This window comes from Cydia pomonella, chromosome 17 (assembly GCF_033807575.1).
Source record: "Cydia pomonella isolate Wapato2018A chromosome 17, ilCydPomo1, whole genome shotgun sequence".
NCBI lineage: Eukaryota > Metazoa > Arthropoda > Insecta > Lepidoptera > Tortricidae > Cydia > Cydia pomonella.
Window position 1 is genome coordinate 2,204,238 of NC_084719.1, and position 16,447 is coordinate 2,220,684.

Here is a 16,447-nt window from a genome sequence, read left to right on the forward strand (position 1 = left end):
ATTGAACTTGGTTTTTTTAAAAATAATGTCCGATAGCCCATTTAATGCAAATTCTAAAAACATGAATAGTAAATATAAACTTGATAATTTTCAATGTAATAAAATTTTAGTGGTAAGACACCATCATACGTATACATAGTATGCAACTTTGTATTTACTATATACACAATGGGCTGTGCTCTGAAGAATTGTTTGACATGATGCCAACGGCCGCTTTCTACCACCGCACCGCCCGCCGTCGGCAGGGTGTTCATCCTCACACCCTAGAACCTAAATGGTCGCGTACTGTGCGGTTCAAGAGGAATTTTCTCCTGTGGACGCTCCGGCTGTGGAATGAGCTCCCTGCCGAGGTTTTCTCGAGGGTATAAAGTATGAGGTTCTTCAAAAAAGGAGTGTACAGGTTTTTAAAGGGTCGGCAACGCGTATGTAATGCCTCTAGTGTTGCAGGCGTCCATAGGCTACGGTGACTGCTTACCATCAGACGGGCCGTACGCACGTTTGCCACCGCCGTGGTATTTAAAAAAAACTATATAATCATTCATAGTACCCGATACAGTTCAATTCGAGCCTAAAATTTGATGCTTCACCAAGAAAACAACGTCATAAAAAATTAAAAAACATACCTATTAATTGACAAACTCTCCTCCGAATTATTCTGTAGTTGTCGTCTTTTATTTTCAGCTCCTGGCTCAACACGTTCGTGAACCATTCGTCGAAGTCCACCTGTCAACAAATATTAGGGTAGTTGTAAAAATATGACTGAAATGGCTAGTTTACGAGTTAGAAACGCAGCCTTAACGTGGAAGTTATTGCAGCGACATAATAAGGCGTAGCAGGGTGTACGTAGCCCCGGCGCTAATGTTCACCTTCGGGCAATAAATAAATAATAAATAAATATTATAGGACATTATTATACAAATTGACCAAGTCCCACAGTAAGCTCAATAAGGCTTGTCTTGAGGGTACTTAGACACCGATATATATAATATATAAATATTTACAAATACTTAAATACATAGAAAACACCCTTGACTCAGGAACAAATATCCATGCTCATCACACGAATAGAATGCCCTTACCAGGATTTGAACCCGGGACCATCGGCTTCGTAGGCAGGGTCACTACCCACTAGGCTAAACTGGTCGTCAATGGCATAAGGTGTACAGTGTACGTATCGGGCGTGTAGGCCGTCAGTACCTCGTCGTACAAGTCGAAGGCGGCGAGGCCGACGGCGTTGTAGACGGCGTCCTTGTGCAGGGCGGCGGCCAGGTCGGCGCGGGCGGGCGGGGCGGGCGGGGCGGGCGGCGCGGGCAGCGCGCGCAGCAGCCGCACCAGCTCGGGCGCCAGCGTGTCGCGGAACTCGTGGAATAGCTCCATGAATACCGCTTCCGTGCACGGCTGTAAGGAAATAATATATTACAATTATTTTAAAGAAAGAAAAAGTAGGGGTCGTGTCGTATCAAAAAGTCAAAGAGTTGGCGCAAGATAGGAAAAGCTGGAAGATACTCCACCGACAAGAGAATAACTCTTAAGTTCATGATGATGATGATTTTAAAGAAGAAATTAAATAAAAAGAAATCTAGTGTTTTAAATGTGGGCGGTTGAGAATGGAATGTAGACGAGTTGGAAGTGAAATGTACACTTGTTGGATGTGGAATGTATACGAGGTTGGAATGGAATGGACTTGTTTGATGTGGAATGTAGACTTATTGAATGTGGAATGTAGACTTTATTGGATACGGAATGTAGACAAGTGGAATGTGGAATGTAGACTTGTTTAATGTCGAATGTGGACTATTTCTTGGATGTAGAATATAGACGAGTTGTATGTGGAATGTAGACTTGTTGCATGTGGGATGTAAACTTTGTTGGATGTGGAATGTAAACGTTGGATGTGAAATGTAAACTTGTTAGATGTGGAATGTAAACTTGTTGGATGTGGAATGTAGACTTGTTGGATGTGGAATATAGACTTGTTGGATGTGAAATGTAGACTGATTGAATGTGGAATATAGACTTGTTGGATGTGAAATGTAGACTGATTGAATGTGGAATATAGACTTTATTGGATATGGAATGTATACCTTGTATGTGGAATGTATGGAATGTGGAATCTAGACTTGTTTGATGTGGAATGTGGACTACTTGTTGGATGTGAAATATAGACGAGTTGTATGTAGAATGTTGACTTGTTGCATGTGGAATATAGACTTTGTTGTATGTGGAATGTAGACTTGTTGGATGTGGAATATAGACGAGTTGTATGTAGAATGTAGATGAGTTGGTAGTGGAATGGAATGTACGTCATCAAACATTTTTAACTCTCATCTAAATTTTTAGATTCATTACAATTATGAACGTAACTACGTAAAAGTAGCGTCAAGTTATCTTTATTTTCAGCAACGTTTCTACGGAATTTAAGAATTGGTAATGGTATGTGAACCAATTTCAAATCGTAAATGGGCAACTGAAGCATGGTGGCAAGTAACAATAATGATCCCGCACGCACCCTGAGACTGTACTTCCAGGACTCGCCCGCCTCGTCGGTGGCGAAGCTCTCCGGCTCCGCGTCCCACAGCGCGAGGTCGTCGGCCGACAGCAGGAAGTAGCGCGACACGAGGACCTGGCACATGTGGCACACGGTGGCCGTGTCCAGGACTGAAGTCTTGATCTGGTGGGCTTGCAGCGTCACTGCGAGGATGACTGATATTAGTTTCGTATTAAATGTAAAGCCAGTTAGGAGAGAAAAAACTTGCCACGGAAGATAATTAGAATGTCGCGTGGGTTTAAACGTTTTAAATCAATTACTCACAATGCTAGTGACGTCGCTCGCCTATATCACTCACTATTTCATACTAAAAATTGATATAATATTATAATTAGTTCATTTTTTTTTTCACACTTACAACTATCTTTACCGTTACTAGACCTAAGACTGTAATAGTGTAACTATAAACAAAAAAAAATATTCTAATTTATGGCGCATATAACATAATGTGAACAATGTGGACTTTCTCATGCAGAGCCCAGATGACGTTACATTCGAGGCTGCTGCGGACGAGAGCATTATATAATGCCGCAACTGCTCCAATGTTCGTAAAACAATGAGATCGACGCAGTACAAAACCAAACATCCTGTAAGCTTATTATATATATATATATATATATATTATTTTTTTTTCTCGCAGGGGTAAATGCATTTACGCATCTCACCCCTGGCTGGGGAGGCCAACTTGGGGGGTGGTATGTGGGACTCGCTCCTCCCGGTACTCCCTCTGTTAAACAGAGGGAGGGGAAGAGAATACCCACTAACATCCCCTGCGGCGTTGCTCGCTCTACCGTTATTGGGGGACGCCACGGGGTCGCGAGACCATTCTACCGTGCCGTCCCCCCGGCTGCCCTAGTTAATATATAACGGGGACACCCTCGAAAGCTTATTATATCTATGGATAACATTTTGTCTCATTTTTTGCTTTTTCAGTTCCCCAACCTAGGTTGGTCTCTAGAAAACTTTTGATACTGAATAGAAATGGAACAAATTGGCATGAAAACGTTTTTGGATTAAAATTAACAATTTTGTCGTTGACTGACAATTTTTCCAAATTCTTTAAATGCCAGTCTTTTTTCCTTAAAAAGTTAGAAAAGTGCTCCTAAGACTATGTTAACTAACCTTAGTGCCTTATTTATAAAGGCCAGTGTATTCACCTTGCAAATTGTAGCGAATAGTTTGAAACATCCCGTATGGCCAACTTTTATTTAATATGGTATTTAGGTTTAATGTGATCCTATAATATTGTAATGATGGCACTGCTCTGTCTGTTGGATCTCCGTAACATAAAAAAAAACTTACATGGTTCCTTCACCTGATCCCCCTTGGGCGGCTTGAACTCCACACACTGCAGTATGCCCTTGACAATGTTCAGGCACTGTATGTTGAACCGCTCGTACACGAAGCTCATGCCCTGCTCCGTGAAGCAGTAGTAGATGGCGAACTCCAGCGAGGGCCGGAGCAGCGGCACGAAGGAGAAGGGCTGCACGCCGAGCACCCCGAGGGCCACCTTCGTGAGGTGGATGATGAACTTCTCGCAGAGCTCCAGGGGGTAGATGCCGCGGCCTTTGAGGAGTTTTCCTGGAAAGAAAAGGGGTTTTGAGACACTAGGAATACGAATATTTCGTTTGGTGGGGAGAATTGAGAGACGCTTGGGGGGCTATTACATCTTCAAATCGAATCGTATCGTAGACGTTATCCTTCTCACTGATCATGAAATAAAAATTAAAATTTATATAGTTCAATTTAAACATTACATTGTATTTATTAATGTCCAATACTACCTCCGCAGTATCCCTGAAAAGATTCCTTGTGGGGGACCAACCTTTTACTGCATCTCCTAATTTTAATGACCATAGAGACCAGACCATTCTCGTCCGAAGAGAGCTACAGCTTGAAGTGAGATGCACCAATTTTGGCAAGTTTTCACCAAGTCCAGTTTAAATTCGGCCATTATTTGAGCACATTGAAGAAAGCCACGACATTCTGGCTCTCCTGGGCCTTCTTGATGCCGAAGAACGTCAGCGTCCTCAGGATACGGAGACAGAGGAGATTTCTCCAGTTGACCAGTGACTGTATCTCTCTTGGAAGTTGTTACTCTGTTACTTATCGACTTCTTTACTTACTGCACTCTAAACTGGTCTTAGCCCGGTCAAACACCACATTCAGGAACGCCACGGCATCTTGACTCTCGTGGGCCTTCTTGAAACCGAAGACCGTCAGCTTCCTCAGGATACGGAGACAGAGGAGGGCTTTCTCCAGGTGTTCCGTGATCAGCTCTGTGGTGGCGCCCTCTTGGATGTGGCGGAGGAAGAGCTCGGTGTTCTCATGCCAGAGGTTTAAGATGAAGGAGTATACGGTGTGTGTGAGGTCCTGGAGAAATAATATAGATATTACTACCCGCCACAGCTTCGCACGGGTTACGCATAACCTAAACCTTCTTAAAGAATCACTCTATTGATCGGTGAAAACCGCATGAAAATCCGTTCAATAGTTTTTGAGTTTATCGCGAATGTACAGACAGACAGGCGTGGCAGGGGACTTTAGTATCATAAGGTGTAGTGGTTATTTGAATAATCAAAAGGAGAACCTTTCAATAACGGAAGTTTTTCCCAATGGGTCCAGCGGTCATTGAGTAATCAAGGAACAAACTGAAAAAATATATCTGAAAGGGTAAACTAAACTTCTAATTTATAAGAAGTTAAATAGTAACCTTGGAATTGATTTGGATGGAATATTTTTGGTCACATGACAAATACTTTTGGCTATCTCTCTAGCCTATAAATTATTCATCACAGTGCATCACAACTCACAACCCACGAAAATGATAAAAATGTCCAGTGACCAAAATGTGAAAAACATTTTAAATGATTGAGACTTATCGGACTTTTCTAGTTAGGTACAGTTCTTTTTAACCTACCATTGCCCACACTGTTAACTGTCCATCGGTGGACCTTATTACAAAAGGCATAATGTTCACCAATGGACAATTAAGAGAGTTGCTGTTTGTACCACATAAAATGAATGAAAACCGGCACTTAGCAAGATTTTCAACTGTGATAGCACATACCTGAAATGTCCTGCGATCCCCAGCTAGCCTCTTAGAAGCCAGTGCCTTGACGATGTGGTGGAAGATGAGCAGAGAACGGTGCTGCACCAGTGGTTGAGGTGCTTTCAATGCTCCCAGCAGGTCGGGGACTAGGTTCGGCCAGTGCATCGGGCAGTCCAATCTGACAAAGAAGATATATGAACTTTAGATAAGATTCCAGCTCTCAACAATTAATCATAAAAGGATATTATGTTTTCCTCTGACCTCTTTCTCCAGTACCCTATATCTCAAGGCGCAAATTATTATACTAGGCTAGAAATCAATCCTTGTTTCTATCCCTGGACAAACAATCACAAGTTAATGGCTTGATCAATGTCGATTTTTGTTTATTTCTTTAATCGATTTATGTATTAGATGTTTGGTAGATGGCAGTTGCTTCGTAAAAACTCTGCACCAATTCTTTGGATTAGATAGCTAAAAATACGAACCCTAAAAGAGCTTACTCATTTAGGAGACAAATAGAAAAATGCTTTGATGAGGAGATAGAGGCGTCAAAGTCTATAAAGTTTGAAAGTCTTCAAAACTAGTCTTACAACACTAGACAAAGTGTCCCACCTAGCACGGCTTACTGTGTGGCTAGTGAGCACGTTGAGCGCAAGAAACTACTTTCTCCTTCTCTTGCTCGGAGACGGTACTAGTAGCGCTCCATGCCATTCTTATAGATAATTATCGATCTGTTACAGTTACCTGGCGATCTTGGCGATGAGAACTGCTTGTTGTGTCGCTATCTGCGCCACGGGTTCACTAAGAACATTAGGAGTGAGCAGCCCGAGCCGCAGCTTCTCCTTCTCCTGCTCGGAGACGGCGTGCGGCGCGTTGCGGCGCCAGTAGCGGTCCACGCCGTTCTTGAAGCACATGACTGCGAGCCAGCGGACGTTCACGTTTATGGTGTGGTTGGAGAGGACGTCCTATAAGAAATATGGACAAATTAACTAAGAAATATGAAATGAATAGTAGCTACAGTCAATATCCTAATCAATGGCCATCTAGCCTTAGTCGGTAGGGTCCCTGCCAGCAAAACTGGAGATTCTGAGTTCTAATCAGGACATTTATTTATGTGTTAATAGCCGGGTCCACACAGAGCGAGCATACGCGCGAGGCAATTTCCTCACGCACAAACCGGCTAGTGTAGACGTGCCTCGACCGAGGCGGCCCATGCGATTTCCTGGCCCGAGCGCGAATATTTACGCGATACTCGAGAGATTAATCCATTAAAATGAGATATATCTACCTAATCGGCACAAGGTTAGCTCAGACTGGCTCTAAATCCAATGAATATGATAGATGCGCTGCCATTGTTGTGTAAGTATATGAGCAGTTTATGCCGTGTGATCGATCAAGTCGTAAATTAAGCGCTTTGATCAATTTGTTTTAATAACTTTGAAAGAACCTCAATTTTTCTAGGAAATACAGTATGGTACCTAAACGTTTTTCAAATATTTTGTTTAGTGACTGGAAAGCTCTGGATATTTACCAGCAGGACAGAGTAGAAGCCGGGCTCAATCTCCCATTCTTGCAGCTTTTTCTCAGCTGGCTTCAGCACCTCTGCATCCTGACTGGTGGCTCGGTTCAGGGTGTCTAGCACCAGCGCGTAGATATTTGGATCCATGGTGTACTACGGAGAACATTTTATGTCAAGAAATGTGAAATATAATGTAGTTCATTCACTGCTACATTAAGGTGCAAAAGTGTGAAACTTATATATAACATGGTTACAGCCCCAATAGAATCTTAAGCGTTGTCTCAGAAACATGGGACAGACCCCTTATGAGACACTGGCTATCTGCATGCGCCAGTTCCTTACGTAATGGGTCATAGGCTAAGTTGTTATTTTCTTAGTTTTATTGTATTATTTAGTTTGTAATAATGTCAACTCAAATTTTAAGTACATAGTAATAATGATGCTAGCCCCGATGGACTTATGTCTGAAATAAACGATTTTTTTTTTTATAACACACATAAATACACATAACTTGTTGTTATATTCCAGGTATGTTCGAGTATATAATATCTATACAAGTTAACATTCCAAAAATATATTTACACAACCTTATTGCCAGTACCTTAGAGGCGTATAAATATATTTTTGTCTTGTAAAAATGTTTGTCATAAAAAAGGCCAACCTATCTATCGTTTAGTACAATATTGGTCCAAAAGAACGTTCATTGCTAGTTAATTGGCCAATCAAACAGTCATTTTTTTTATTTAAGATATAAAAACGCATTTAACCGATTTGCAAGACCAAAGATTCGTGTGGAGCTCTAAAAATTAAGCTTTGTAAAATCCTTGCTTGCAATATCTCACCATAATTTTGTCTTCAGTCACCATAAAAAAGGCTTAAGGCATTAAGTCCACCATTTGTATCTTCATGTATTGTGCAATAAAGATTAAATAAATAAATAAATAAAACCACTCAACTATAGTCCAGAACTTCAAGATGTAATTCATTGTAACCTCATGAAGCTCTCATGAGGAGATGACATCATCTTTTTCAGACTAATTTTAACTATACCACTGTACAGATGCTTAGCTATATGCAGAATATATATGACATAGAGCAGGTGTCACCAAATGGCGCACCATGGTCCGTCTCCGGACCACCAATGTATTTTATGTTTTTGCCTATTTAATAAACTCAAGAGGAAACGGACCGCGATGGTCATTTTATTTCAAAAACTGGACCTCAGAAAAAACTAATTGGTGATCCCTGACATACAGCCTAGTACATTCAAATAATATTCCCACCTAAAGAAAGATTATTCAAGATTTTGAAACATAGTCGGGAGCTTTGGATTAAACTTGGGTGGTTTTATGGTACCACAATAGTTATTCAATAAATACAGGCCTTTATACAAGTTTTTATTTAACTTGCAACATATGTACGGTCTCGTCTGAAAATATCAGTACGGACAAAGTGCCAAAAATATGTACTACTACCCTAATAGATGGGCCATAAGGTTGTGTATACATATTTTTGGCACTTTGATCGTGTCAATGTATTCAGATGTGACTGTACCTAACTATGTTGGTTCGGGTCAAATCTTGCAAGCAAAATTAGACCCACTTCCCATTATTCAATTGAGCTGAAACTTCACACACATGTGTAAGTTGGGTGACAATGCAATTTTAAGGCACCATAGAGCTGATCTGATCATGGAGACAGGAAGTGACCATGGGAACTCTGTAATAAAACAATGTAACCTAATTGTGGTTGGGTTGATTAGAATTGTCTCTACAAGTATTAGTTGCCTATTGAAAGAAAAGTACATTGAGAGAAAATAGCAAAAATGACTATTTGTTGACGCAACATAAATACTCCTACGAAGACCAGTTGACGACACATGACGTCACACACATACGTCACGGCTCCCCGCTCCGTGTACCTACATTAGACTGCACCATACAGCCGATGCGGCTACACATATTTTTATAGATTACCAAAAAATACATAAACGTTACTGTATATAGTTATTAAGTTAGTAAAAAATATGATAGTACTATCCTGGAGTTCTTCATTCTTCATCAGAAGAGCTTAATTTGAGGAGTATATCGAACAAGGAGCGTAGTGAAAGTGTGGAACAGTTTGCCCGAATCCGTAATCAGTGCACCCTCAGTGAATTCTTTTAAAAATAGACTCGACAAACATTTTATTAATGGACAAAACACAAGTGCAGGACATTGATGTGCACATATCAGCTATAAGCTGCCTGTGCATTTATAAATAATAATAATAATAACACTATTTTACTATTTTTACAAAAAACTTATGTAAAATGTGACTGTAACAACTGGTGGTGTAACAACAGCAACCAAGGACAATAATCATTGTGTGTATATTTGTAAAGATTGCAATAATTGTGCTTCATATGGTAGAACATTGAAAATACATTACAATTCAGCTTCATATGGTAGAACATTGAAAATACATTTCAAATTTGATACTATGTAGAAATAATTACAGTTAAATAGGTAAAAACTATCCTTCCTGTAGAATGTATTATGTATAAGCTATTCATAATGAAGTTTTGAAGGTTCTAAATCCATATTGAATGAAACAGTAAAAACATAGTGGCATAACAACTTATTGATTACTTGCTCTTAAGGGTCATCTAAGGTTAAATACAAGATGCTAAGCAAGGTAATTAACACTACAATACCATCATTACCGCTGTAACGTCATACGAACACCGAACATCACATATCTATTACTTATGCAGATTTAACACTGTAAATCAAAGATTATACTAAAGATAATACGAAATTGTTTAGTAAGTAATAATCTTGCAATAGTAAATAAGGTACGAAAGAGGAAAACTAGGATATTTAAATAACAAAACATATAAAGCGCATAAACAAACTTGGTTTTCACCGCAAAAAGGTAAAGGACATAACATAACCTAGCACGGCCTACGTATCTTACACATGCCATCTGCAATCTCCAGACTAATTTAAAGACAAAAACGCAACAACCAGATTACCTAGAAAGTTACTGAAGTAATTTCAAGATGTAACTCATCGTAAACACCACACAAGCTTCCGAAATTCTTTGTAATGATAAAATGTAACAATGATGCGAAATAACCAGCCGCGAGTTGTCAATGTCAAGTGTTTTTTTTAATCGCTTGTGTTGCAAGCTCAGTGCAAGTTTTATTCGACCTGTAGCACTTCCACCGTTCAAAAAGTAAAACACAAGAAATGGAATCGTGTTTTCATCAAAAAGTTTTTAAATCATACCATAATTTTAAATATTAACGTAATAAATATATAAAAAAAATTAAGATTCACAATTTTCATTAAAATCAATTCGTGAGCCTAAAGCAGTTTTCTACTTCCTAGCAGGTACAGTCAGCATAAGTATTATTAACAGATGTATTTAAATTATGTTAGTAAGTACTTGATAAGTACCTATTTAAATTGTGTTTTAGCCTTTTTTCACTCTTTGCCTTCTTTATCCCACACTTTTCTATTATCATCATCAAAACTACTAATACAAGGTCTGATATGATAATAAACGATATCGAATGTCCCTCAATGCCTTTATGTAATTATTGGCTATCTTTATAAATTTAATCATAAGATAAATAAGGACATATCTAATTTATTCGTGTCGTTGGATGTGTTGAATATTTACCTACGTAGCTTAGCTTTGGATAACAAATAATACAATGCCTTGGCAGTCTTGTGATATTATTTTGAACAGTGGTTCAACGGGTTGCTTTTATGCTGGTGATATTATAACTGGGACTGTTGTAGTGAAATTTCAGCAGAAACAAAAAATAGAACGTAAAACTTCATTCCAATATTTTACTCTTCTCTTGTATAAACATTGCAGTGTTAGTAAGGGTAGTACGGTCGAGGAAATTGATTCTTTAGCAATTTGCGGTTCAAGTTATTTTTGTTGTACATACTTATGCTAAGAGCTGTCCAATGTAAATTGAACCGTAAACTGCTAAAGAATCAATTTCCTCGACTGTACAAGGTATAGGCATATAAATACCACTTTGATCTCAGATTTTGATCTCGATGTCACTGGAATTAGTAAGGCATCGTGGACTAGACCAATGCCAACAATCCCGTACATAAAAATATATTCAGAAAAAAGAGTCGTCCTTAGTATTAAAACTGATATATTTCCTGAATTGCAAGGTAAGCATACGGATGTTTCTTGATAGTTAGTTTAAAGTTGTATTATTTATAAACTGATGAAATCACTAAGAATTGTAATTTCAGGAAGATCTGTAGCTGCTGGGACATATACACACCCATTTTATTTTTCGTTACCGCCAGACTTACTATCATCATTCAAGAGTTCCACAGCAAAAGTATTTTATTTCGTCAAAGTGCAATGCAAAGCGGCTTACAAATTTAAGAAGAAAACTTTTGTGCCATTTAATGTCTCGAGAAATGTAGATCTCAACCACTTAGAAGAATTTTTGGTTCGTCTTTATCTGGTTCCCTTTCTTTTTGTATAATATCTTACTTAATACCTTTTTTGTAGTATCCAACTAATAAATTTACAAACTAGTGAATTTCTTTACAGGTGCCCACATTTACGGAAATGCATAAAATTTTTTGGAACTCGGCAAAACTATCAATGCAATTGCAGACTCATACTGGATTCGCACCAAATCAAATGATATCATTTGAAGTAATGATATGTAATGAAAGTAGAGTAAAATTATCGAAACTCAGCATCACATTAGTACGAGTAGGTATTGGTACTTGATAAATTATAAGTAAGCTAACAAGTAAAGCAAGCAATTAAATCACTATTTTTTGTAACGTTACAGCAAATAGAGTATAATGTATCTTCAGGTTATTTAAAGGAAGAAAAAAGGATAGAGAACGTTACATACAACAAATTTAAAAACGAGGAAAAAGAAGTTTGCAACTTGAGTATGAAGATACCACCAGCAAATCCATCAAGCGATTATTCTATGATTAAAATAGAATATAAATTCTCGGTAAATTCGTTATACTTACAACATAACTCAGATAAGATTGTATTTAAAATCAACATCATGTTAAAATACAAATTGTTTGTTTTAGGTAACACTGGATTTTCCATATCATTTTTGCATACATAAGGATATACCTGTGACAATTTCTACAGTACCAGTTATGCATGTAGAACTATTTAAGTAGTTAAAACTTATTAAATTTATTTGATTAAGCATCATTCATATTTTTACTGCTATCTTATACCTATACGATCCAATGATTATTTATTATTTAAATCCAAATGAATGAATTCAGTTTCTATTCTGTAAAACAGAGCTCGTTTCAGTAAAAATCCCATAAAAATAATTTCTACTCTAAAGGCATGTTTTTACCATTAAGAATTGAATAATAATTATAAAAAAAACGCATAGGTATGCTCGGTTTACTTTAACGATTCATCAGGGTTTTCCACTGGCTACACTATAGAATTATATATGTGGTAACCCTAAAGTGCCATTACACTGCCATCTATTGTCATGTACAGAAAACTAGCAACATTTTAGCTACTTTTAAAATAATATTATTAATATTTCTACTAAATATGAACAATAAAACAAAATAAAATAATACTTATCATTTTATTTCCGTATTTAAAAATTGGCAATAGTCATAAATAAGTTATTTGACTGACCGAAATAATCAAATAGTCATACGACTCTTTCCCCTTTCCATGACTTTTTTGAGAAAGCGGATATGGTTGGTCCGCCATAATCGTGTGGGTCTGTGCTTGTGTGGTTGGGGTGTATTGCCGGTGCCAACCATTATTTTTAATTAGTAGTAAGTTATGCGTATGAATCCAGACATGGACGATGATGAGAAGGGGTAAGTTATTATTGAACATTTTTACTTAATAATCAGGGCTATCTAAGGTATGCAAACAATAATAGGTCAAACTGCATGTTGGCTTGGTTCGTATGTCGCATTTCACTAATAGCCAGCGAGGCTTGTGAGGTAGCGTTACCCTTTTTATTGTGTTTTTTGAAATACTTATCGAATACTAAGAAGTTTGGAAAGGGCTGTGATTCTCTTTTAAATCTGGATAAAGTTCACGTTTGCTCAATTAGCCTTCTACCGGCTCGCGGCCACCGACCCCAAGCCTCGCCGTGTGACTTTCGTGTATGCGATCATGGCAGCTATTACTTTCCCATAGCATAATATTAAAATTTCAGATTTTGGAACCTTGATACCGTGCAAAGATTGCTTGCGGATGTTTATATAATAGATCCCTGTGTAAAAGTTAGCCGGTTGGGGAACGTCGCAATTTACGAAATTAACCTTTATGTGGGCATCGGTAGCTTTCTCTTATCGCTTATTTCGCGTCAGGGCATTCAGAGCGTTGTATTTTGCGAAGAATGATTCGGATCATAGTGAACGCTATCGAGGTTATTAGAGCTCGGCTGTTCAAAGTGCCGCGTTGCTCGGTTGGAGCAAGCGTTCGGTTAAACGTGCTGATTCATTTACATATGGTTACATACGACGTCGCGCGTTCGAAAACTTCCTTCCCAACGCGCTGTTAGCACGTTTACGGCTGTTTACTGCCGACGCCGAAATAATTCATGTGCTAATTAATTTACCGAAATGGTAAAATGTTCTACTCTCTTAGATCTTTCATATACCTATTGCAAATAATGCGCGTACAACTACAAATCTAATACTAGGTATTAATCTGCTTGCAAAAAATAGTATATGAAATAAAAAACATGATCTGTACCTGTGCCATGACTTCAAACTGTTACTAAAGTGAATGTTACTTTCACTAACTACATAGTTAGCTCCACAGAAAGCACAGACTATCTATTCTGTTCAGGTTAATTCCATTAAACAATTACATAGATTAGATATGACCAAATTGTAAACTGCTCCTGTCTGCTTATTTCTTAGAATTCCCAATGCCTTAAATAAGTGTTAGCATGATCAAAACAACTAAAAAATTTCATTGTGCCTAGAATACTTTGAATTTAATAAAAGTTTAAATTTTAATGTTATCAGTTCACCAGTCAATGTTATTTGGTGTTGACTATTTGATAATAAATTGTATGATCAGTTATTTAGGTTAGACTACTTGATATATCTTTAAATATGTGTGTTAAAAGGCCCTCATCTGCATTCCTATATTAGGGAAGCAAAAATGATTTGCTGTGTATTTATTACTTTATTACCTAGAATTGGACTAAGCTTAACTCTGTATGCCATTAGCAAAGACAAAGTGTGGCATTGTTTATAATGACACTCCCTTACTTTTAGTTCTATTCAAGTCTGTGCAAGCTTAGCTTAGACTAAACCTAGACAAACTAATATTGTATAAAAATAACAACCTTGTGCATGCACACTAAGTTGTATGGGTTAGTTTTAACCACCTTAAAATGTAAGAGCTTCTCACCTTGTCCACATTTTGAAACACCATTACACCTGGGTTTATTTTTTGTTAATTATGAAATACTGCCCATAGGAAATAGTATGGAACCCTCATTTGTGTTTTGTAGAGAGTGTATGGCTTAGTACTAGTAAAACATACAGATAATAGGATTGACTGTAACCAACCCGTGACAAATAACACACATGTCACATTATTTTTCAACATGTTCACGCATTTTGTTCTTAAAATAGCATTCGAAGAGTTATAACATCTTACCTAGCCATGTGGTTTCTTTTATCATTAATGTATTAAGTAATAAGTCATTAGTAATTGCTATTCATTAATTACCTAGGGATTGTATATCATATATCATCTGTGGGTAGACTTGTGCTGTACAAGAATAAATTAAATTGTAGATCTTTAAGATACAAAGGAAAGGCGTACAAGAAAAGAAAAATAGTAACTGAAACCTAGGAAATGTCCTAAAATGTGTAGATAAAGTTATAATTTTGCGAGTATCACTCTATGAATATATTAAATCTCCTACTTTTCTATGAAAATATTTTAAACTGTATTTATTTCGTAAGTGTTATAAGAATATTACATGCAGTACATAAGCGAAAATATTTTGGCATTTTTACATGGGTGTATACTGTATAAGATAAATCATTAAAACAATTTGTTAAATATTTGGGACTAGGGCAATTAGGCTCTACAAAACTAGAGGAAGAGTGTAAGAGGATGGTGGACAACCGCTTCTCCATGCAAACATATTCCCTATTTTCTTTTTTGGATATTGATACAAAAGAAAATATTTTTACACAAATTCATGAATACTTGCCACAACTATGCCCTTTTTGTTAGATTTTTATTATTATTATAAGAGTTAAAATTTGTATGGAATTTGTTTTTGCCCCTAACTTCTATAATAGTCAGCAAATGTAATAGATACATCAAAGTGGGGTAAACCGTCTATTACTGACCAACTTATATTGAAATGCCTAAAATAAGAATTCTATTTATTTATTCACGGAATTCATATAAATGTAAAAAAAAAATTTGTTCTAAAATAAAAATTAAATTAAAGTTTATTTCGAGTAACATAATGACTCATACATATTAATTCGCAACAGTAGACTTAAACACTATACTATAATACACATGCATTAGATTTAAATTGACTTTGACTGTGTGAATATGATCAGTTTTTTTTTTTGCATAAGGTGACCAATTGTTGGAAGGTGGCCAGTAATAGACGGTTTACCATGTGTAGTCTTAATATTTTCATATGCATTGACATAAATAAAAACTCGAATTATTGTAATGCTTGCTTCTATAGGGCACTTGTTTTTACAGTTAAGGTTGTAAGGACCTTAACCTGCTTCACAAAAGTCAAGGCTAGAGGAAGCTGTTTAATTTACCACTTTAACAACTAGTCTTGAAATGTTACCATTGTTTGTCTTCAATATTTGATATGTCAATTATTTTGTACATATTGATAACGGCACCTGCTATATTTTGCACGACGTAGTGCGCCAAAATATATTACTAGTGATGGAATGAATATAGACGAAGCTCTCAATACATTTTTTACTTAAAAAAATGGTCTATTCGAAAATTTCAAATATTTATCGTATAAGTTATCCTTTCTCCATAAATACCCAGCTTTGAATATTAACCATTACGCAAATTACGCATTTAATATGCATATTCGCACTATTTAAAAAAAATACCTAATTGGGTAAATCGAGCAGACACTTTAGTACAGAAGCAGGATGTTTAGGCAATAATTGGCCGACCGAACTGGCATTTTAGCTAGGATATAAAAATTAAGAGAATTTCATTGATTGGTTAGGTTTTGGATGAGGGAAATGTCGAGAATGTTCGCCAAATTGCAGTTGTCCTTATCGCACTAATTTTAGGAGCCGCTCCC

The 16,447-nt window shown here is 37.1% G+C and overlaps 3 protein-coding genes across 5 annotated transcripts in view; 2 read left to right on the top strand and 1 right to left on the bottom strand.

Moving 5' to 3' along the window:
* Positions 1–438: 438 nt before the first annotated feature.
* On the bottom strand, positions 439–10,352 carry LOC133527056 (importin-11). The gene is made up of 9 exons (XM_061863942.1): positions 10,136–10,352; positions 7,132–7,272; positions 6,345–6,565; positions 5,619–5,778; positions 4,675–4,921; positions 3,851–4,129; positions 2,510–2,691; positions 1,198–1,398; positions 439–723 (listed from the first exon to the last, which is right to left on the bottom strand). Exons 2-9 carry the CDS (start codon positions 7,264–7,266, stop codon positions 601–603), a joined length of 1,548 nt encoding a protein of 515 aa, XP_061719926.1. The 5' UTR covers positions 7,267–7,272; positions 10,136–10,352; the 3' UTR covers positions 439–600.
* A 402-nt stretch (positions 10,353–10,754) lies between these two features.
* On the top strand, positions 10,755–12,980 carry LOC133526976 (arrestin domain-containing protein 5-like). 2 transcript variants are annotated; one of them, XM_061863852.1, is made up of 6 exons: positions 10,755–10,940; positions 11,169–11,303; positions 11,388–11,593; positions 11,698–11,865; positions 11,948–12,121; positions 12,207–12,980. In XM_061863852.1, exons 1-6 carry the CDS (start codon positions 10,823–10,825, stop codon positions 12,300–12,302), a joined length of 897 nt encoding a protein of 298 aa, XP_061719836.1. In that variant the 5' UTR covers positions 10,755–10,822; the 3' UTR covers positions 12,303–12,980. The 2 variants fall into 2 exon arrangements, with proteins under 2 accessions (XP_061719836.1, XP_061719835.1); XM_061863851.1 differs by having other exon boundaries at positions 11,948–12,980.
* The window catches only part of LOC133526975 (heterogeneous nuclear ribonucleoprotein 27C), a 42,143-nt gene continuing 38,542 nt past the window's right edge, over positions 12,847–16,447 (top strand). For both annotated transcript variants that reach the window (XM_061863849.1, XM_061863848.1), the window contains exon 1: positions 12,847–12,980. In XM_061863849.1, the coding sequence (XP_061719833.1) occupies positions 12,943–12,980 (38 nt within the window). In that variant the 5' untranslated portion in view covers positions 12,847–12,942. The remainder of the gene's footprint in view (positions 12,981–16,447) is intronic.

Coding starts and splice junctions, on each gene's coding strand:
- LOC133527056 (XM_061863942.1), bottom strand. CDS start 7,266: ATGGATCCAAATATCTACGCGCTGGTGCTAGACACCCTGAACCGAGCC. Junction 6,566..7,131: donor GCTTCTACTCTGTCCTGCTG/GTAAATATCCAG, acceptor TATTTCTTATAG/GACGTCCTCTCCAACCACAC. Junction 4,130..4,674: donor TAAGACCAGTTTAGAGTGCA/GTAAGTAAAGAA, acceptor TTTTCTTTCCAG/GAAAACTCCTCAAAGGCCGC.
- LOC133526976 (XM_061863851.1), top strand. CDS start 10,823: ATGCCTTGGCAGTCTTGTGATATTATTTTGAACAGTGGTTCAACGGGT. Junction 10,941..11,168: donor GCAGAAACAAAAAATAGAAC/GTAAAACTTCAT, acceptor CTTTGATCTCAG/ATTTTGATCTCGATGTCACT. Junction 11,866..11,947: donor TCAGCATCACATTAGTACGA/GTAGGTATTGGT, acceptor GTAACGTTACAG/CAAATAGAGTATAATGTATC.